The 21,925-nt window shown below is 38.3% G+C and overlaps 1 protein-coding gene across 7 annotated transcripts in view; it reads left to right on the top strand.

The window, feature by feature from the left end:
* LOC124153714 (phosphatidate phosphatase LPIN3) overlaps positions 1-21,925 on the top strand; it is a 118,720-nt gene that overhangs the window by 73,189 nt on the left and 23,606 nt on the right. For all 7 annotated transcript variants that reach the window (XR_006863737.1, XM_046527041.1, XM_046527040.1 and 4 more), the window contains exons 2-4: positions 11,623-12,052; positions 12,817-13,658; positions 14,419-14,762. Coding sequence is in view for 6 of the 7 variants with exons in the window: in XM_046527041.1 (XP_046382997.1) it covers positions 11,864-12,052; positions 12,817-13,658; positions 14,419-14,762 (1,375 nt within the window). In the remaining variant the exon portion in view is untranslated. The remainder of the gene's footprint in view (positions 1-11,622; positions 12,053-12,816; positions 13,659-14,418; positions 14,763-21,925) is intronic.

Here is a 21,925-nt window from a genome sequence, read left to right as displayed (position 1 = left end):
GACAATTTTAATATTTTGCCACCGGTTTCGTCGTGTTCCACGTAATTTTCAAGCAAGACTGCCATTACTCCCAATGCTCCCTTGCCAAGACTACCAACCTCCGATCTGTGAGTATAATCATCAAATGTCGATCAACATCGAACATATGCATATCAAGCATAAAGCCTTGTTCACATCAATTGCCATAATGAAAAATTTCCCTAGATTGGGAACCGAACCACGGACCTTTGGCTTTAGGTAAAATTGCCTTAAGAATTAAGGAAACTGAATAGCGTAATAGTCTGCCCTGTGGCTCGGGAAGCCAAGTCACATGGTTCGACCTCCGGTCTAGGGTAGGGTTTTTCCCTCGGCAATTAATGTGGATTTTACCTTCGTCCACGCGGCAAGCTTCAAATATATCACATCAGAGCATGTGTTGATCTACGAACTAGTCCGAACCCGTCGATTCTACCATCTAGCACGAGACGCAGAGCGTTTGGATTCGACGTTGGTTACGGCATAGTCCTGACCTTGTAAGGGTAAACTGCGGAGGGAGAGTAACCCCCTCCCCCTTTCTCTTCCACTGTCACAACCGGATTCCCTCCTCCCGGCGTAGAAGCATCTCTCCCGCATCACAAAGGGAGCCGTAATGTTTATCTCCTTCTCTCCAGACCGCTTCTTCTCCGATGCTCATCGCGCAACTTTCCCTCCCTGTCGACCTCTCAGCGGCAGCAGTGAGGTCTGAAGCCTCGTTTACGAGTAGAAGTTGATCACTATATATGTGCCTGGTTACGTGTAATATATACGAGTTAATGTCTATACGTATGAGCGCGTGAGTGAATGTGAAGATTCCAATTCCTTTCTTTGTAATCATCAAATACCGATCAACATCGAATATACGCGTGTCAATCATAAAATATTTTCACGCTAGCTTCCATGAGTAAAAATGACCTTATGCCGGGAATCGAAGCATGAACTTTGCGAAAACTTGCAATTAGGATTTTAAGAATCTGTATAAACACCCAACTTGTGCGAATGCATGAAAAGAAAATAGAGACAGTTCTAATTTGGCTAATGAATTCATAAATGTTCCGTTCCACCAATATTGTTCATTCATCCACACTTAAACTCGTAAGGGTCAATGTCTCGTTTAACCTGGCCATTAAACTCAACTATTGTGGTCAGAGAATGCGGAGCACTGCGGAGCGAGTATGAATCGATTTTAGGACCTTTGTCGATCTGAATTCGATCCATTTGCGAAGTTGAAGTATTTCAACTTCGAGAGAATTATAAATCGACGATTATAAAGTATGAGTATTGTGGATTTAACCTCGCAGGCAAGGAATATGGGTACTAAGTGCTGTTTTCAATTCATTACTAATGGATAATGAGGGAACAATTATATTTTAGCTCAAATTTAATTTGATTTTCTCTCAAAGATGAGGAATTGAAAATATTTCTGTTTTAACAACCAGAATTTCTTTGATAATGATGATTTTATTGGTTTTCAATGCGGGTCAAGGTGTTTGAGGGCACCAGCGTTTCTTCGGCAAACTACTCCATAAATAGGTCGTTGGCGCTATACTTCTAAGGTGAATAAATAAGTTTAAAAAGTATATAATTGTAATTTATATATTATGGAGGCATGAAGCGCGTATCCCGTAGGCTCTTTCTTGGTGCCCACAAACTGTAGTACTCGTACACAAACCCGTAATGCCTTCATTATCGCCATATGCCGGTTAAACTTGCTATTTGTCGTCATTGTTTTTCTTATTTCTACCTCTGCCTTCTCGAAACGGGTTTGATTTCTTGGGAAACTGAATGTGTGGATAATATCGTTTTTAGTTACTGCTGCAGGAGTCAACTGCGGCGTGTTAACGAGGATTTAGGAGACATGAGATGCACGTTTCCCCCCTCCCCTCCGTCTCTCTAGCACACTCACTCGACCGTACCGCCCCCTCTTCTTCCTTCCCCTCCTCTGTTCACGTAACACTTTCACTTTTTCGCTACCCCGAGGTGGGCCCACGTTTTCAAAATAATAATTTTTTCTTACCTCCGCGTGCTCTCCCTCTCCCCTCCTCCTTTTTCCCGTCCATCACGTGGCCGGGACGTCCTTTGAGATCCGCGCTTCCCGCTATCGCGTCTCGTGCCCGGGCCTTCAACACATGCTCGCTCCCCCATGTCTCCCAGCGCGCGCCCAAGTTTTCTGGCCACTCTCGTAAGGTTTCCCGTAAAAGAGTGTTGCGCCCGCTTCCCACCGTTTGCTAGTGAGAGATTTTTAAAAGACGGTGCCGCAAGGTCTTCGGTGTCTGAAATCAGGGCTCCCGCCTTCTTCTTTATTGTGTCTTTCTCATACGTTTTCGGCGCAGAGTCTTACATCACGTAACTGCCTGCATTACGTTTCTATAATTGCGGTTTTTGATGAATTTTTTCCTTGTCTAGTAATGAGCCAGTAGTTTTAGCTTTCGGGGTTCGTCCGCACTGTCATGAAGGTGATTGCGATGTTTCTCCTATTATCATGTTAGCGTCTGAAGTGGTGGCCTAAGGAAGCAAACTATAACAAGTATAACTGTTCAATTGTACCGCCTGTACTGTATAGTAGTGGAATTCGTTGACGATTCTTAGATTGGTAACACGATTAAGATGTGGGATTTATTCAGTAAATTTTAACGAAGTTATTTTCCTCACTGGTGGGTAGTGTTGTGATTTTCGTGTGAGAGAGATCGTTATGATGATTATGCGATTCGATTTGCGGCAGCTTCCGCCCCTCCCAGGTGGCACTAATTGAGCCTGCCTTACATCACTCCTCGAAACACTTTCACGTTGGACTCCGGCTACATTTGCGGTTCAAAATAAGAATTATGCATGTTCCTCAAGAAACTCTCGCTCCCGAGGTCGTTCGGAGAAATCTGGGTTCTGTATGGTCGTGGGCACTTATTTTAACTCTCACTGCAAGTGGCCGTTGAAGCTCAGTACGAGTGCTTCAGTTGCGCATTACAGAATAGGGGCGGGTGGGGGAAGGAGATCCAACCCCTTAATTTCTGGAAAAAATTGTGAGATAGCAATCTTAAAATTTCCTCTTCAGTGAAAGCTTTTATTTCATCAGTTAACAAACAATTCAAAAAAATAATTGATGATTATTTAAGAGCCATTGGTCTAGGTAAATCAGTACTCAGACCCATCTCCGGTGAGAGGCGTAAGTGCAAGGAGTGGGTAGGTAGTACATCTTCGCTGATTTAAGGGAAAAATGTCGCTTAATTACTTACGATATTGTAATTTATGTCATGTATTGTCCGGAAGACTTTATTTGGATGATAGATTTTCAGCAATGAAATGTGAAACGTAGTATCGCCTTCCATAAATTATAAAGACAAATTATACACATTTGCAGCCGTAACGAGTCTTCATCTGTGTTGATGATGACGATGATGTTAGCTTTGAAATAGTTGCAAGCTTTGACTTTAATTAAAATTAACGGAGGAAGGCTTTATATGAAGAGTTTAATTCTCATTATTGAATATTCTACTCAAGCTAGTCTCGTCTGACGTGGTTGAACTTGTTCCTTTAGCTAAGCAGTCATTGCCTTGCCAAAGCCTTGTGAAAATATTAAATTTTCGATTCCTAAGGTGGCATAACTTTATCTATTTAAACTTTATGAAATCCTTTCCCAACCTTTGCTCAACTTGGTGTTAAAATTTATAAATGCATTGCATACTAGGTGTATGATGTTAAGAATCAGGATTAAACTTCGGAAAGTATGAAACCTGACTCAGTGGAAACTGCATTTCTTGTAATAGCTGGAAAATAACTGTGACTCACAAAACTCTCGTATTGCATCTCTATTGTGCATAGCAAATGAATTTGCTTTTTCATATGAATTGTATTTTGAGAAATATCTGTATTTATTGCGAATTTGTTGGCACTAATTCGTCGTTATGAATTACTGGTCGAATTATTACTTTACGAGTATAGTTTTGCCATTTATTTCGATTAACTAATATTGTAAATAAATCGGCTAAGTTTAATATTAAATAACGGACCAGATGTTTGATTTTTGTTATTCAAAAGTCCAAAGCCAATTGCAGTCTAAAATGACCGAATAAGTACGGAACGTCTTATTTGGTGTATTCCCGTTGATGATTCCTTGCTACTCGTCCGAGTAAATTGCCTGCATTCAAATTTACTTCCCGTGGCATCGTTCAGCTCAAATTGTGAATCCGTGTACATTGCATCTATCGGTCGTGAGTTGTCTAATATCCTGTCACCATATTTGTAAAAGTTTTTTTTTGCTGAATTGGGCGCCTTCCTTAAGAGAAGTTTCACATTTCTCCGCTATTATGCAAGATTCAGGTCGGGAATTTTTTATGCGGTTGTTTCACATATTTCCATCCCATTCGTCGAGAAAATACAGATTTGCAGGCTCGAGTGGTCGCAAAATGATGGTCGCTCTTGGATGAAAGTGGGCTAGATAAGTTAAAATTACTATTATTATAGACTCGGGTTGTTTGTTGCCCTTTCAAGACTCGAAGTCGTTCCTCGCGGGGAGCCAAGTTGCTTTGGAGTCGATGACGAGCTGTCAACATTTTCGGAATGGATTAAATTATCATATTTTTTAAAGATGCAAATGTAAATATTCGATTTTTGCATTGGCTATTTTTTCTGTCGCTCTTAATAATAGAGATTTGATTAGTTTAGACTCGAGATTAAAAGTACCCAAGTCCTGGAACATAGGTCTAGAAGGTGAGCAACAGTTTTTTAAATACTTTTTTGTATTATTATTCTTTCCGATCGATGTCTCTGTGATGATATTGTCGAAGAACGCTTGAATGTTTCATAAGAATCCTTCTCTCAGGATATGTGGTAGTTGCGGGCCTGAATTAGTGGAAATCTATCATTGTCTGAATAAATTAAGGCTTGTCTATTTCCACTTGAGGTTTTATTATTACCTACTATTACCACGCAGTAAGTAAATATCCTTACTCTGGCCATGGCTTCTGTAGAGGGTAATATTATCAAGGAGCGGAGTAACATTGCCATACACCTACTACTCATGTCAGTAACGAAATCATGGCCGTTAACTATAAAACCTCTGGTGGAAATTGCATTTTTTCAGACGCTCCTGCTTTTTCTCAGGAGTTACTTTTGCTCCTCATCGATCTCATTCTTAGCTTGGTCATTAGCTATTTGATTTTTTGTTATGCGTGTTTAATTTTTATTTATGGAATTTTGTTTGTGCAAGAGCGCGTGGCTCTGTTTTTATTGCCGATGCAGTCCCGGGCGGCAGGAAGCAGATCCTCGAGAAGTCATGCATCGGCCAGCGAACGGAATCATGTATTTTAGTGCTCCCGTTGTGTTATCTGGTATTTGGGCGGAAGCTATTAGATAAATATATAAGTTATTCTGGTGCGCGCGTCTGCCGGAAATTCGAAGGGGCGCTCTTGCACTGTGGCGGAACGATGCGTCTATTTCGAAGGAGATTCAATTTTGGGCGTCAAACGACCCGTGCTGTCGATAATTCTGATTTATATAGCCATGCCATTAAGTTTTGAAATATCTCGCTTGGAATAATCTCGGAACACTACGCTTGAAGCCGATGACATCTGGAATGACCAAATTAGAAGTGTGATCCCTTTAAACATCCAGCAAGTTGATATATCTGGTTTCCCCCCTGTTCCTGTCTTGTCGTGGTTCTTTGAAGGCATTCCATGCTATTCTATGCGAATGAATTGAAGAAGGGTTGTTTCACTTTTTTTTAAAAACTTGATCTCAGCCACTTCTTTTGTATAAATGTTCATGAATTTCATTTCTAAGACGGCTCGGCGATCACCCGATCTATAGATTTTTTTCGTTCGTAGTTAGCCCTCGGCGGAGCTAACTGTTACTAAAATATTTTTGTATTGATCCAATAAATCTTATGAAAAATTTTCATTCATTGTGGACTTACCGAGTTCGACAACCTTTACCGAATAAATTATTTTTACGCTCTTCAGATGTTCTCGTATACTTGCCATTACACTTGCCATACTTTCAGTCTGGGGAGTAATACTGGGGAGTAGAGGACTGACAATATAACTGGGTGCTGTTTCGTGGCACAGAAGGAGATAAGTTTTTGAAAATCAAAACTTATAAGGGGACTCCAACATAATTCATAAATAATTAATTTGTGTGTTGCGGTATCATTTAATTACCAGCATAAGTATTTTTAATGTGGACGTGTCAAAAAAGATAACTCAACAAAGCTAAGGATAACCATGTGATTGTTAAGGCTTCCCACAAAAAGTTTGGAGTAGGGAATGAGTATCATATGTATCACTCGCGGACACTTTTTGCGTCAAAATTTACGTGTGGATGGAGTGGTTGGGTCATCAGGTTAATGGCGTGAGACATCAAGATTGAGCGAGATATGCGCCCCTGTGTAATGCGTATATAATTCGTGGAAGTTTTCCTTGGAAGTTCGGAAAGCTGTTCAATCATCCTGAACCGACACTTTTCGGCCGAGTGAAAGTTCTCACGATCGCCTCTAAATGATCGCATGGTATCAAAAGGCATTGGTGGGAATTAAGTTAATTCGGTTGGCGATGGAATAGGGTGGTTTCCTATTATTTTTTTATTGCCTAAATCGAAAGATTATTACTCCTGGAGTACGTATTTCACGCTTTTAGATTTTTAAATGACGATATCTATTTTTCGCGATCAAATGAAAAGTGAAAAATTTCAAGCGCGCGAAAACGCGACGGGTAAGGAAATCTCTCCGTGTGACGTATTTCTGGTTCCCCCTCCCGCCTGGTAGGTGACCTTGATCGAGGCTCTGAGCGCTGATAGGACGCAGGATGGTAACAGGTAGCTGAGTACCTTCCTGTCTGGTAGCGCATGGCTTAAAAAAGGTTTATTAATACCTTATCAAGCGAAGAAAACTTTCCGACCTTAGCCAGTTTTAATAGGTGATTATTAAGACATGTTTCCCTGAGCTCTGTGACTCATGCATGCATTGGTAGCCTCTGACGATGCATAACTCCTATCCTCTCGTGTAGAAACTAGGTCCCTGTGACGTCACGTGGAGTGGAATCGCATGGGCGCCAATCTGGCCTTTTTCAAATGAGGTTAAAATTTGACCCTTGCCATTCGTCTAAACCGGTATTTCAAAAACCAAATAATTTGTGTATTATGAATACACTAATGGTGGGTAACGAATCGCCATCAATGCCTTTTGTTTTCTTTGATGAAGGAAACTACCCTATTGGCGCGCAACGATTTGGCATATAGTGAGAATACGTGAAGATCCACGCATAGGAGTTGATATCTTAGAGGAAATGATAAAATCAATTTTAGGCAACTACGCCTGCGGCTAATATTGAAATGGCAGAAGTCGAGACCACGTGATGGAAGTGATTGGCTAATACCGATGATAACGTCATTTTACATGATATTTGTTTCGATCGATTTAGTATTCCCCGCTAACTTTACCCGTTTTCCAAACTAATATTGAAGTTGGGGGTTTCAATGAGGGATAGTAGGACTATGCTTTCGGTTACCGCGCAGTCACATTGAGCGCTCTTATTTCTATTCTTACACTCTTGAGGTTAATGGGCGGAAATACGATATTTTACACAATGGCCTGAAACGGCCTAGCGCCTCGCGGATCTTGATTGCTGCGACTAACTCAACAAAGTGATGACATCCGCGCTGATATTCAGAAGCGAAAGTCGCGAAAGCTTGCAAGGAGAAGCCCTGTCTCGCCCCTCAGCCTTGAGAGCTCATCTCTTTCTTGGCGTCGCGAAAATTATGTGCCACTTGATAGTCGTTGTCTAAATTGGCGTCAGTTTTTTCTGTTTAAGTTTTTTTTCGGGCGTCCGTTAAAAGGATATGTGGAACCTCAGTCGTTTCGTTCGTGATTAAAGCGCAGCTCAAACTCATTCATTCAAATTTCTTCCTCAGACTTCGCAACAATTCGTCCCGGGGTTAAAACTTTTTAATTCCGTTAATTAATTTTTTTAATTGTCCGTAGGCGATTTAAGTTTTGCTGCCGCCGTAATTCTTACATTAACTATCATGTAATCGTAACAAATACGAGCACATGCGATACATTGTGATATCAGTGGAAATGTGTTGTAAACTATCAAAGAAAGTAACTGTATCTCTGTGTTTTTTATTTACTTGGAAGTGGAAAAAGTGTTCATAAAGGGCAAATTAAGTATTTTTTCGGTAGTTCGTTGTAGAAATTCGTGGAAATGTGTATTTAGTTAATTGTTTGTTAACCAAAATTTAGCCCCATCACATCACGAAGAATCGTCTACATTTGAAATCTATTCTAGGTCCTGCTAAACCTGTGAATTTTTTTCACTCTTATTTTTGTCTCAATTGCTCTTAATTTATGTATCGGGCTGGAAACATCGAATCTTATCCACGGTAAAAAGATCTATTCTTTATAGCAAATACTTTTTTAACCAAGATTTCCTACGTGCTAAATCTGTACTTTTTCATAGTTCTGTCAAAGACATCAACGAATGTGATTTTGTTCTTCGTTCTTTAACAAAAGTAAAAAATATCATATAGCCTCTTCAGCGTAGTACTACAAAGGTTTTAACCTACTCCATATCAATTGCTGCGCTAAATCCTATTTACTAGCCCGAAACGCATGTCCCCATTAACCCACTAATCCGTGTGCGGGGCTCATAGGGAGAGGAACAATATGCATGTAGTTAAAATATGTTTTAAACATACCGAACCAGATGTCAGAAGAAAATATATTTTCCGAGATTCATGGGAATTTCTGCTACATAAAAATCTTTTTTGCGCATTAGAAGTTCCGCAAATTGTTTAGCAAATTGAAGGGACAATAGTCACTAAAGGATTTCAAAGAGCATCCGACTGTGACTCGAACAAGTAGAAGAACTCGATCTGGGAAATGAATCGAGAGAGACGGGTTGGGAATGCATGAGTAGGAAATGAATGTGGAATGAGTTAATCCAAGAGATGCAAGTGACCAGCATGGAAAAGGAATGCAGCTCTGGCCAAGACATGAGGAAGCCAGAATCGCTAAGTGGATGCGTTGTCGAGGAATGTTTTTTCAATAGAAGAAAAAAGAATGGAAGGTGACGGCCTCGTCATTCGAGGTGAATGTTCAGATTGTCAACGGCCTTTCCAACCGGGCAAAAAAGAGTGAATCTTAAGCGCGGTTTTTCGATAACAGATGTTTAACGCTGGCTAAGGCAATTTGAGTTTATCGCGGTTTTATGTGGAGAGGAGTAATCGCAACTCTTGAGCAAACGTTGTCGGCACGCATCTTCTATGCCCGGAAGTAAACTATTGCGATATCCTCTCCGTGGTGTATTCGGTATTTTTTTAAATCACATAATCTTTGAACAAGGTTTCTTTTGAGCGATTGTATCGGTCAATGTCGCTGATATCATTGTAATATTCGAAGGTTAAAGATAAGCATGGTAGATCTTTCATTAGTTTGCTGGCAAGTATATATACTTATTCAGCCCTTTCGCGAAGAATAATAATGAATCTTTACGTTATAACTCCGGGAAGACGATGTAAACTTCCAATCAACTCCGAGAGACCTTACAATTTGATCGACGAGTGTTGATTCAAGGCCCCGCTATATGCTATACATTTATGCTTTTTAACTGCCTTCTTTCAATTCCCGCACTTGCTTACTATCATTGCAGGTTGTAAGAAATAGTGTCATAATGTATAAATATACTTCTTTTGATATATAAATAATTCAATCAGTGCTATTAAGCGTATTTTGTCACTTTTGCTGAGCTATTGTTTTGCGTAATCTGGTTTGTTTATGTGCACTTTTTTGTCAGTTTTACTCTCGTGATATGAATGTTATCTCCCCGAACGTAAGTAATGCCCCCTCATCCTCAAGAGTATAGGGAACGCATCACTCTCGCCTGTCCGATATTTTTTCGCGACGAATAATTCGTTTGGATCTAATTTATGTAAACATTTTGGGGGTGTATATAAGGAAAACACTTTTCAACATTTAAGTATGTATCAAAGTTTTAAAAAATTCGTCAATATGTTCATAGATGCATTTTATCGTGTGTGAGATTCGAGCAAATGTTGGCAAAAATCTACTTCATATACCCTGAAATATTTGAGACGATAACGCAAGTTTTCAACAAGTGATTCCAATTGTAATTCGTTGTAAAAAAAAACTACCTAGCGAGAGGGAGTGATTTTCTGCACCCTTTCCAAATCTAGAATAGATCATTGAGTATTATGGGGTTGCTGCATGGGTATTGTGGTGTCTGAGGGTTTTAGATTCGCTGTTGAAGGTCTGGTCGAGGAACATAAGACCAGTTTAAGGTCTGCGGTCGAAACCACATCCACTCCCACGGCTGGCAGGGTACGCAGCTTCCGTTCTTGATGAAGGCAGCGGTTACGATTGGTCGTTTTGTTTGTTGTGGTATTTTAGCTAACAATTAACCCACTTTATCCTTTGTGCTCCAGCGTACATACATCAAGATTGTGGGTGAAACGTTGTCTCACGAGTTGAGGAAGGTTTATCCGAGCTCAATCCTATAATAAGCGAGCTCTTTTTGACATTAAAACTGTATCATCCCGGGATAATATTATTTTAATGAGCGCGTAAATAAAATAATACCATTCGCGATGGTTGGATATGAATTAAATTTTTTGGTTCCTTGTCCCATTTTGGATCGTTTGCCCTCGTATTAACGTTAGCTCAATCATATGTATGTGCATATGTGCGCCTTAAGAACTTTGGAAGCATCAGCAGACTAATTTGGATAATTTCTCTTCTCTTTTGTTGACGAATTTCAACAGTTGAACTTTCGTAAGTTATAAATTGCTCGTCAAATATAAAACATTTGGGTGTTTCGATCGTATTTTTGCACATTCTTTTCGCCTGATGAAGCCAGTTTTTGTTGTCTCCTTTGGGAAATACAACAGAGAATATCTCTGGATCAATGGTGTTCTTCATGTCTATGAAAAAATTTGTGATTCTGCAAAGTCTTGTCACTATCGTATAAATTTAGTGGTGAAGTGTTTGTTACAAAATTTGTACTTTCTAGGGCCCATAATAGGTGGGGTTCTTTTAAAATTTGCTCGTGTATTTGAGTTTAAGTGCCTTTACAATTGGGGTGTTCTGCTGGTTGCATTGGACTGTATGGGAAGCCAGTGCGGCTGCAAAATACTCAGTGTTGATAATTATAATGTCATTACATAGTATGATAGCTGGTTTTCTATGAAATTGAAATTAGATGTAAAAACTGATTCATGTTGATAGGCTAATAATTCTATTGAATGATGTGGAATTGGCAATAAAGCCTACAGAAATCAGGGTTTGATGACATAGCTTTTTAATTGAGTAGCAATAATTTGAAACCCAAGATTTCTGTTTTTATTTACAAATGATTTTGCCAACTCCATAGCTGGGTAGTTCTTTAATTTTATGTGGGCAATCACTACAGATTATCGTATGATGATAATATTTTCAACACCTTCCTTATTTTTTAACTACAGTTAGGTATCGTTTATTGTTCATTTAAGTGTGGATTTACTGAAGTTTCAGAAAATATTTTGATTTCTGGTGAGCTTATTGCAGATATATATAAATTCAACTTCATATTCTTTCAATTAACAGGGTTCCTCTTTTCTTTTCAGAAACTTCAAAAGGCTGTGAGAAATGTCGTCTGTCCGTGCCAAATGTTTCCCTGGAGTTAGCAATGTGGCCATGGATGGAAAGGCATCACACATCAACTAAGTTCCTCTGCCATTTTTGGTGTGAGGTGTATTAGGGAGTGAATTGGAGGAGTAGTCGATTTATTAATTTAGTTTTCTAGAGCATTATATATTTATTATTGCTAAAGTGAAGTGCCCTGGTGGCACTCAATTAACTATCACCATGAATAGCATGAATTACATTGGGAAGTTCATCAGCAACTTCAAACACTTTTACAATGAGATTAATGCTGCTACGCTCACTGGAGCCATTGATGTGGTGGTAGTTGAGCAACCTGATGGATCTTTCACCTGTTCACCATTTCACGTGCGCTTTGGAAAAATGGGTGTGCTGAGGTCTCGAGAGAAGGTGGTAAGTATTTTTTTACATTTTTCATTAAACATTTAATTATTCCAGTGGAAAACTTAAAAGAAATAATTTGATCGATACTTGAAATAAAGGGTAGACTTATATTTTTTGCTATGTGTGGATTTAACAATTGGTTTTTGTTTTTCTCTTGACTCAATTTAAACCGATAATATTTTTGCATGATTACTTGCAAATTAAATAAGTATAAAGTTGTATGGATTTAAATTTTTTGGTAGACCCTGTGATTTTGTGGCAAATCATTTATTTATTTATGATTACAGTGGAAGACTGAAGTAATCATTGTCTGTTAGAATTTTCACACTGATTCTACGGATCTATTTATATGTACTCATTGAGTACCATTGCCTAATATTTTAATATAATTACCTAATCTCTGAGTAATATTCCTTATTTTCACCACCATTTAAATGAGGTATTTGAATGCACTTAATTGGTTCTTACTTCTTACATATGTATTTAAGATGCTGATATTAAATCCTTAGGAGAGCATTCCGTAGCAATCCTTTGATTCCTTAGCATTTTCTATGCTCTAACAATCTGGTATAGTGGACATGCATGGATTTAAAATAATGACTGATTGTAAATTGGTGAAATTGTGTACAAATTTTTTATATTAATGGGAGCAATTATTTTTACTCTCATTTAAAATATTTTGCAACTTAAATTCAGTCACAGTTACATTTCAAAACTTGTGCACAGTTTTTACATGATCGCTGATCCCATAATATTTGTCATTTTCCATCCAGGTTGACATAGAAATCAATGGAGAGGCAGTTGATATACACATGAAGTTGGGAGATTCTGGTGAAGCCTTCTTTGTGGAAGGTGTTGCTGAAGGAGAGGAAGCAGATTTCCCACCCCATTTAGCCTGCTCACCTATACCTATTGAAGGTTACCATATGCATCAGCACCTTGGGGGAGGCCGGGCCTCCTACGATGCTGATGCAGGGGAGGAGGAGAAGCAGGAGGCCATCGAGGCTACAACACCATCTGATGATGTTCCGCTCTGGACTCAGGGAAAAATCAAGGAAGGCGAGGCAGTGAGCGGAGACGGCAAGGAAAGTGCTCCCAATCCACCTACAGCCCAAACCTTCTCCGCGGGAGTGGTCGAAGGGGTGGTGGTTCCCACTCCTGAATTTTGTCCCATCAATGGGAAACCAGAGTCTGAAAGCAGTGGTGGAAGAAAAACCGAGGAAAGCGAGGGAAGCAGTGCCAAGGTTGTGGAGGAGGAGTCGGCGGCACCAGCAGCGGTGCCAATTGTTGGGAACTCAGGTGGAAAACGCAAGCGTAGGCGCAAGTCAACCATGAAGAAGAAGGCAGCCATGGCGGCGGCAGCACAAGCGCTACAGCAGCAGCAGAGTGAATCCAGAAATGGGTGGACAAAGGAGCAGGAAGAGGCTGTGAGGGAAAGGCAGCAGGGTACAGCATCCCCTGATGGCATGTTCACAATGGATGACGTGGATGAGGTTCAGGAGCCACCGCCCACCACCCCTCAGGCACCTCCTGAGAAAGCGCCCAGTGCTGAAGTGTCAAGGCTTCCTAATGACTTCCACTTCTTCAGCGATACTGAAGCCACTCCAGGATGCAGGTTGGTGTTGAACATTCTTAATCCCAATCATTCAAACAATCCCAAACATTCAACGGTGAACTATTGTATTGAATATACCAGAACTTGACATTAACAAGAATAGCATGAATAGTATGTAAAAGCATGGATAGATGTAATGGAAGAAAACTGAGCTACATAGTATTTGGGCCATTGATTATATTAATAGTAATTAAGTGTACATAATGTGCATACATTTTTAGTTGAAGAGGTTGTTCCTCTTTGAAGCACTGTTTTTAAGGAAGAAAGTTGGATGAATGGTAAGCTTTAAGCAAAGGCATTGTGGATATTTTGGACACACTAAATTCATGCTGATTTGTGCAGCCTAAAATTTTAATGCCTTATTATTGAAACTTAGTGATATACTATCACAGTGAGGCTCAACACAAAGGTCTCTGTCAGTTCCAATAGATATTTTCATGTCTGTCATTTTTAATGGAATGGATTCTTGTGAGGCTCATATGTTTGTGGCATGGTGAGGTAATTAGTATATTATAAATTTGTGTATGAACTTTGTAGTACTATGTAATGTTTTCTTCTGTTTAGTAGATAATGTACTCTTTATGTTTTTAGGAACTAGTATGAAGTCCTTAAAGAAAAATCAAAGAGATGGGCATTATGATTACCTAATTTTGATTTCTAGCCTTGAAATATTTCATTATAGAATGGTGATTGACCTACTACCTTCATGTGAATGTTTTGCATTCTTTTGCTATATATTTCTCTTTTCTTTTATTCATAGCCGCCCCAACTCTCGGTCTGGATCACCAATCCGATCAGACTCTGAGTTTGAAATGCGTCAGCGCCACAGCATAAGCACCCAGACAGAGAGTGATGGAGATCTTGTTGGTGTGTTGGCTGATAGGGCTGCGATGGGAGCAACCAAAGAGCAGCGCCCCTCATGGAAATGGGGAGAATTGCCCTCTCCAATGCCAGCCCGCCTCTCGATCTCAGGGTCTAGTTCAGCTGTAGCAGCTGATGGAGGTGAAACGGGAGTGACCACTGCTGGTCAGTTGGGACCAAAGGGCATCTCAAGTGACGAGGATGAGTTGGAGATGGCCGCTGTGTCAAAAAAGGAACAGGAAGGTTAGTTCCAGGCTATGGCCCCATTTGCATATGCAACTCTCTCTCTTAATCTTCATCTTTTATTTTGCATTTATATTGATTTTAATAGTACTTTGAAACTAGAAGTGCTTGTTGGCTGTTACATGCTGTCCTGCCTTCACCAAAAACGTGGTTATTATAGTTAGAAACCTTAATATATGTACTGCTTTTTAAGGATCTGGATTTTTAAGCAGTGACGTCCATGCTTTTGTGGAAATGTATGAAATACATGATATGACTAGATATGTATTCAAGGATGTATTATGGTCAGTTACAGAACATTTTGATGACTGTGTCCCTGAGATTTACTCAGAGATATTCAGTTTCATTGATACTGATGATTTCTAACTCATTAATTCCTGCTGAAGTCTATTCCAACTGCTGAATTGATAGCAATATTGCTTCTTTAAAATTCCCTAGGAAATAGTTGGGAAGGAATAATCTATGCTAGATTTGGCAGATATAATGGGTGTACATAGATCTCTGCTTTTATAGTGGTTTTATTTGCAATATTTTTTAATAATTAGTAATATGCTTAGCATAAGTTGAAAGTAGAACATTTTCATGCATCTGAATGCACCAAGTTATTCCATTCCTATTGTTGCTTGTAATTTTAAAATGTCATTTTGCATGCATAATCTAATTCAGTTCTCTAAATGTCATACACATTTTTACTTACTAGCATTTAAATTTCCTGTCTATGATTGATGAATGGTTTGATGCGCTTCACTGGTAAGGCATTGCTATTATTTTCCGGATTTATCTTTGTTTATTCTTTCCTCTCACTATCTTTATTTCTTTTTTTTGTTAGAATTATGGCTTTTATTGAAATTTGGTAGATAAATTATGTCAGTAACTAAATCCTGTTGAGTGCAGCCTCTGAAATGTGAAGGTATTTATTTCAGACTACTTTATTTGTAATAATTTCTCATTATTTATTTGAGTATGCTCCAGTATTGAATTTTTAACTCTTTTATTGTTTATTTTTTTATGATAAGACAGTGGTATTTATTAAGCATGAAGGGTTTTATGGTATTTTTTTCTTTCTCTCATTGTATTGCCCAAAACTTGCATTCACGTAGTACAAATTTAAGGATTAAATCCTATGTCTCTTTCTCAAGTCATATTTTTTCTTTCTTGCGTATGAGCTTTAAGAAAATATGGGAAGTATTGATAGGATAATTATGCACTTAATTTTTGGTGGTGGTAAAATAACTTGTATGAAGATGAAATATATTCTCAGTTGGAGTTGGCATAACTTTTATCCATATTTTTGTTATGTAGCATGATTTTGTTTTGGCTTTTGGAGGCCAGAAGTCCTCCCTTTACCTCTGCCTGTGTTATTTTATATTGAGATGAATATATTTGTTACTGTGCTTTCGTTATATTAGTCTTGCCATTTCATCTGTGAGGCAATAGTCTTGCTTACTCCTTTGAAGGTTTTGTTTATTATCTTCTTTTCTAAAATACCACCTATTTTTATAGTGCATATGTGATAACAAGACTGGTATGTAATCTTGTGGGTTGATATTTTTTTATTGCAGATAGATTGTTTTTTGTATATATTTTATTTTGTCTTATGCAGTATAATATTTTAATTTTTATAACCACTTTTTTCACCTGCTCAAAAAATAGCGTTCACGACAATGGTTGTCTTTAGTCTTGATTCTGATCCAAAATAGTATCACCTTGAATATACCAGTTTATGATCCTAGGAGACTCATGGCTAAGCTGTTTAATAATAGACTATGCCATCAAAATTATTAGCTTTGTTAGAGTCATGTAAGTTTAATTTGGCTCTCTTAGTTTAAAAGACCATTGCGTTAAAATGTTTACTGATCAAGGGATGCCTTCTGTGAGCATAAATGGCATTCATTGGAGGGGTAGTTCTGACCAAATTTTAACTGTCAGTTCCCATTCCAAAGGCCTAGTTAACCCTTACGCTTCACTATCATTAATTTTGTTTTGGTTGAGTACTGTGTTTCAAAGCATGATTTTTCCTGCTCAAATGTACATACTGCTTTTTAGTGGCTCGCGTTAAAAAATTCTATCTCATAAAAGATCCACCATTCTCATTTCACCCTTTTACACGATTTTAATTTCTCATTTAGATTTTTGAAGTTTCATACCATATTTCATTTTGCATAGTGTCCTTTCATGTCAGTGATAGTGGTAGACTGTGGCTTAATTATTAAATTCAAACAGCAGCATGGTGGGGAAAGTGTTTGTTTAGGTGATTAATATATCAAAACAGAAATTTTATCCAGGTTTTTTGTATGCCATTCCTCATAAATACTGATAGCATTTTTACCATGTTAGTTTTTATCTGTATGGTCTGTAAAAATTTCCCGAAACACACCAGAAACTAATTGTTAATATTTGAGCTTGAAATTCAGGAAACGTCTCACTCTTTATTGTGTTGTGAATGTTTTATTTGTTCCTGTTTAATGCTATGCTTTATGCAGAATTTTGTACAGTATTATTTGATTTGAAGGTGTATGCTGGCATCATTATATTAATGAAAATATGTGAGAAATATTTATTTTTCAGTATTGATTTTTTTAATTATGATTTTTTTATGGAAAGTTCTCATGAAATGTTTTGTTTCCTTGTGGAATATGTTATGTATTTTTAATGTGTTAACAAATTTTGTGGTGTGTCATAAATTGATTGTTCCATCTGTGAATTATGGATAATTTATACTTTTCGTGTGCTATAATATTATATTTTTTTGTGGAATTAAGGGAATATTGGTCAAATGGGTCAGCTTTTACCACAGATTATTACTCTAACAGGGTTCCCACTCAACCGTGAAAACCTTAAAACCGTGAATTAGCCGTGAATTTCGTCTACCGTGAAAAAACATGGAAAAAGCCGTGAATTTCGTCCTTAAACCTTAAAAATCTCTCAATCTTGATAATAATACCTTCCCAGAAATTTTCAACTTCATTCGTAGCCAGCGCACGTCTATTCATTGTGGCGAGCATCGTCGCATGGGTCAGAAAAGCGTGGGAACGAATGTTGCCTGAAGAAAAAAAACATATTTCCCCAGGGCAGGCCTTTTCTCTCCCCCCCTCCTGAAATATGACACCACTTCTCATCAGCTTGTTTACTTTCCTCGACTGGCTTGGTTTCCCCTCCCTCGGTCACTCCTAAGTCCCCCTTCCATCCAATTAGGCTTCCCACTGGCTGCAGCGACCGCTTTCGAAACTAAATCTAGATGGCATTTGTGTCGAAAAATTTGAACGTATATTCAACACCCTCAATCCTCTGATTGGAAGACCGCTAACCTTGACAACCTGCTATTCGCTGTGGACATTAGTGATGGGCAAAGTCGATCATTTTGGTGATTCAATCATTTTGACTCGAGTCACATAAATGATTCAATCAATTGATTCAATCATTATGATCGAAAAGACTCAAATGAATCAAGATCGAAAAGACTCAAAAGAGTCATGATTGAAAAGACTCAAAGGAATCATGATCGAAAAGACTCAAAAGGAATCAAGATCGACAAGACTCAATCAATGGATGTAATAAATCACTTTGAATAATCGAATAAATACTGCCTCATCTGCGAAGATCATTGGTAACGCTGATTGCTATCCATATTATCATTTCATATACTATTTTGATTGTGATTTACTAGATCAGTAAATTACATTGCAAAAATGAAGGAAGTAGTGTCATGAAAATATTTGGGAAGGCAAAACTGCCACAGTTTCTTAACACTAATAGAAGAATTTCTAACTATATATCTCAAAATATAACACTAAGTACACCACACCCATGAATCTGATCTGCAGGATAATTTTATTAACGGCACAGTAAAATGTTAACAGCTTTAACTTCTACTTCTTAACGTTCTCCTACAATTTAAGAGTCATCTTAATATTTTCCTTTTACGTGTATTGGTGTTATTAATACTTATAACTGTTGGAAAACATATAAGAAAAAGATTACACAAGTATTCAGTTCTTTATAACATAGTATTTAATTTTCTCACAACTATTTCTGCCCTGTCGAAAAGAGATCAAGCACCGATCGTTCCAAATTTTGAAATAAACCGGAAACCGGGATGATTGATATGATACCGGAATTCGGAGTGATTGATGATTGATGATCGACTTGTTTAACGAAATGAATCATGAGTCATTTGATTCACCTAGTGATTCAATCTTTTTGATCGAATCGTTCATGATCGACCCATCACTAGTGGACATAACGCTCCCTGAGTTTGAACCGGGCGACAGCGAGCTTTCGGCGCGACGTAACTAATTCTCGCGCGTTGCGGCCTGAAAACGAGAGAAGATTTCCGCTTATGGCAACAGAGCATTACACGATTTTTGCATGCGTCGACCTGGGACTTGCCAGTTTTACGTCGCAACCGGAAAGTTTGTGTGGAAATATTTGACGAGTAATAAAGTAAAGTGAAAGTGAAAATAACATGTTTCAGCAGGTATTTTTTATGTCTTTATATATTTCAAACCAAGTGAATTATAATTTACCTAATTGCACCTATCTAAGACAAGGTATTTTTTCCTCCTAACTCCTGCAGAAAAGAGGGTTCGTCTTACAATCGAATGCAAAATTCTCGACGTCAATCGGGTTGCATAATTTTCGTCAGGAAAAATTATGAATACTAGAGTTTGTCACCTAATATATATAGCTATACAATGAAAAATCAACGTCAAAAATACCTGAACTGTAATTTAGCTTATTTAATTTTGTGTTTAAGTGAAAAACTATTGCCATTTTATGCAGCAGGTAAAGCGTGCGTGCCAATCAATCGCCGGGTGCACTTCTGCCGTGTCCGCGAGATCGCCTGCTTTACCCTGGGTTCGGCTCCATTCAAGTTAGAGCTTGATCAATTTACAAAATGTTTGTGTGATTGATTACAATTTACCTAAATTTTAACCAGAGGCGGATCCAGGATTTCTTTCTGGGGAGTGGGGGAGCACAAGCAAAGCCGTATCCAGGATTTTGTTCCTGGGGGGGGGGGCACAAGGATACCTCATGATACAAAACGAGCGCAATGATAATATGACCGTATTCAGAATAATGCATATTTTTTAAGTGTCTGGGGGGAATGTGCCCCCGTGCCCGCCGAGGATTGTAACGTTAAAGCCTCAATGCCGTCGCGATATAAACTGCTACAAAAGTCGTTCCATTTTTTCCAGAGCAAAAGTATGAAGGGAACATGAATTGCCTCTGATTAGAGAAATCGATTCAGTTTTGGTTTCAGAGTATTACGATAGCAGAGGAAAGAAGTCATTACACTGCCGCTTTCAAAAGAAAAGTTATACGGTGGAACCTCGATCTATCGTTCCCGCATTGATCGTTCGCCGTTTCTGGTCCCAAATAAAGTTCCTTATAGACAATGTAATTTTTTCCCGCATATATCATTCCCCGAAGTATCGTTTCTCGCATTGATCGTTTGATAATTGCGGTTCCGACGCATAATTTTCCCGCATCCATCGTTTGACGAAAATGAGACGAAATAAATACAATGTGTCATTTATGGCTAATAACGACAAGCACATAGTTGTAATCTTCCCAAGGGATGGAACTACCATTGGGAGAAGCTCAGTGCCGTGGGAAAGTAACACAACACTACATGAATTATATTTAAAATATATTCATTAGACAGGAACAATTCAAGTAATAGACTATTTTTGGCCTTCGTCATCTATCTCACAACCAGTCACTGCGCCGGCAAATGCGGTTGTTTTAGGCACAACATGCACATTGCTTTCGTGAATACATGTACTGGAAATGGTGTTTGATGGATATGAATTTTTATATCAGACTGAAATCCATAATAGCAGTGTAAATGCTGAGTGGAGAGCAAACTTTTTTTTAGTGAGGTGGCGTTTTCCTTCAGAATTTTGAAAGAGATATGGGTCGAATCAACAATATGACCTTTGTGTCTTGATAAAGTACTACTATTCCTGTTATTATCTAAAATATTGTTTGAAACCTTTGATGAATATCTTAATTACTCGCCAAAACCCTGCGTTTCCTGGGACATAGGCAACCTAGCAAAAAAATAAAGAATTGATCGTTTTTCCGCATTCATTTTATTATCGTTTCGTTATTAGGAAAAAAAAATTCCCCTAGTGGAGCTCCAAAAAAGGAGGGTAGTCTTAGAATCGTGTTCGTCTTAGAATTGAGCTAATACGGTGTATGAAATTGTTTTTCGATTTATTATGTTCTATAAACAATTTTCATAAAATATTTTCCGTTAAATAAGAAAGAATCAATTTATTATATTCTATAAACAATTTAAATAAAATATTTTCCGTTAAATAAGAAAGATTGGGGTGGGGGAAATTCGGCCACTGTGCAGTAATAACAACGTGCGCAAAAAACTATCTCTCGGCGAGGAATTAAAAAAGGTCCTCGGGTGTCCGGACGGAAGAAGGTCCGAAGGGTATTCGGCGTCCAGGCAAGAGCGCGGTTGGGCTGGTCCTTTTGTCGGCCCTGAATTTTGCAAACGATAGATCACGTCATAACAGATATCACTTTTCATTGCGGCGTTAACGTTCACAGCGTTTGTCGCGTACGTTAATTTTCTGTTCATATACGGCCAGTGATTTTCTTATTGTTGGCTTATTAACGGACCGTGAAAACCTGAAAAAAACCGTGAAAAATCTTAAAAATAACCGTGAAAACCTGGAAAAAGCCGTGAATTTCATTATTCAAGTAGAGTGGGAACCCTGTCTAAGCTAAAACCTATATAGTTTCCCAATCAATGCATCAGGCACAACTGCTGATTTTTTTATTTTCTCCGCTGGATTAGTTTCTCTGGGCTTGGGATGAGGTTTTTATTTTTCGTCATTTCCATTATTCCACCCTCTTTGAAATTTATTGAATGTGAATAGTTACATGATTGACATTTCTGCCAGGAATATCAGCATAACTGTCATATATCAAGAGTTGGGTCATGGTGAAAATGACAAACAAATGAGAGACCAACAAATCATTTGGTGGATTAGGATATTTTTAATCAATTTATTCCACTATTTGCATTTTAAATATCAGATTTGTTTTACCTCTGAGATCACTGAATGCTGAATATTGTGTTGTTGTAATTCAAGCCCATCTTATGCATTTACCAACTCTTGGTGAATACCGATAGATCT

The sequence above is a fragment of the Ischnura elegans genome, chromosome 2 (genome assembly GCF_921293095.1).
Source record: "Ischnura elegans chromosome 2, ioIscEleg1.1, whole genome shotgun sequence".
In the NCBI taxonomy this organism is placed as follows: domain Eukaryota; kingdom Metazoa; phylum Arthropoda; class Insecta; order Odonata; family Coenagrionidae; genus Ischnura; species Ischnura elegans.
The sequence above is the reverse complement of the archived record's forward strand: the minus strand, read 5'-3'. Positions and strand labels throughout refer to the sequence as shown.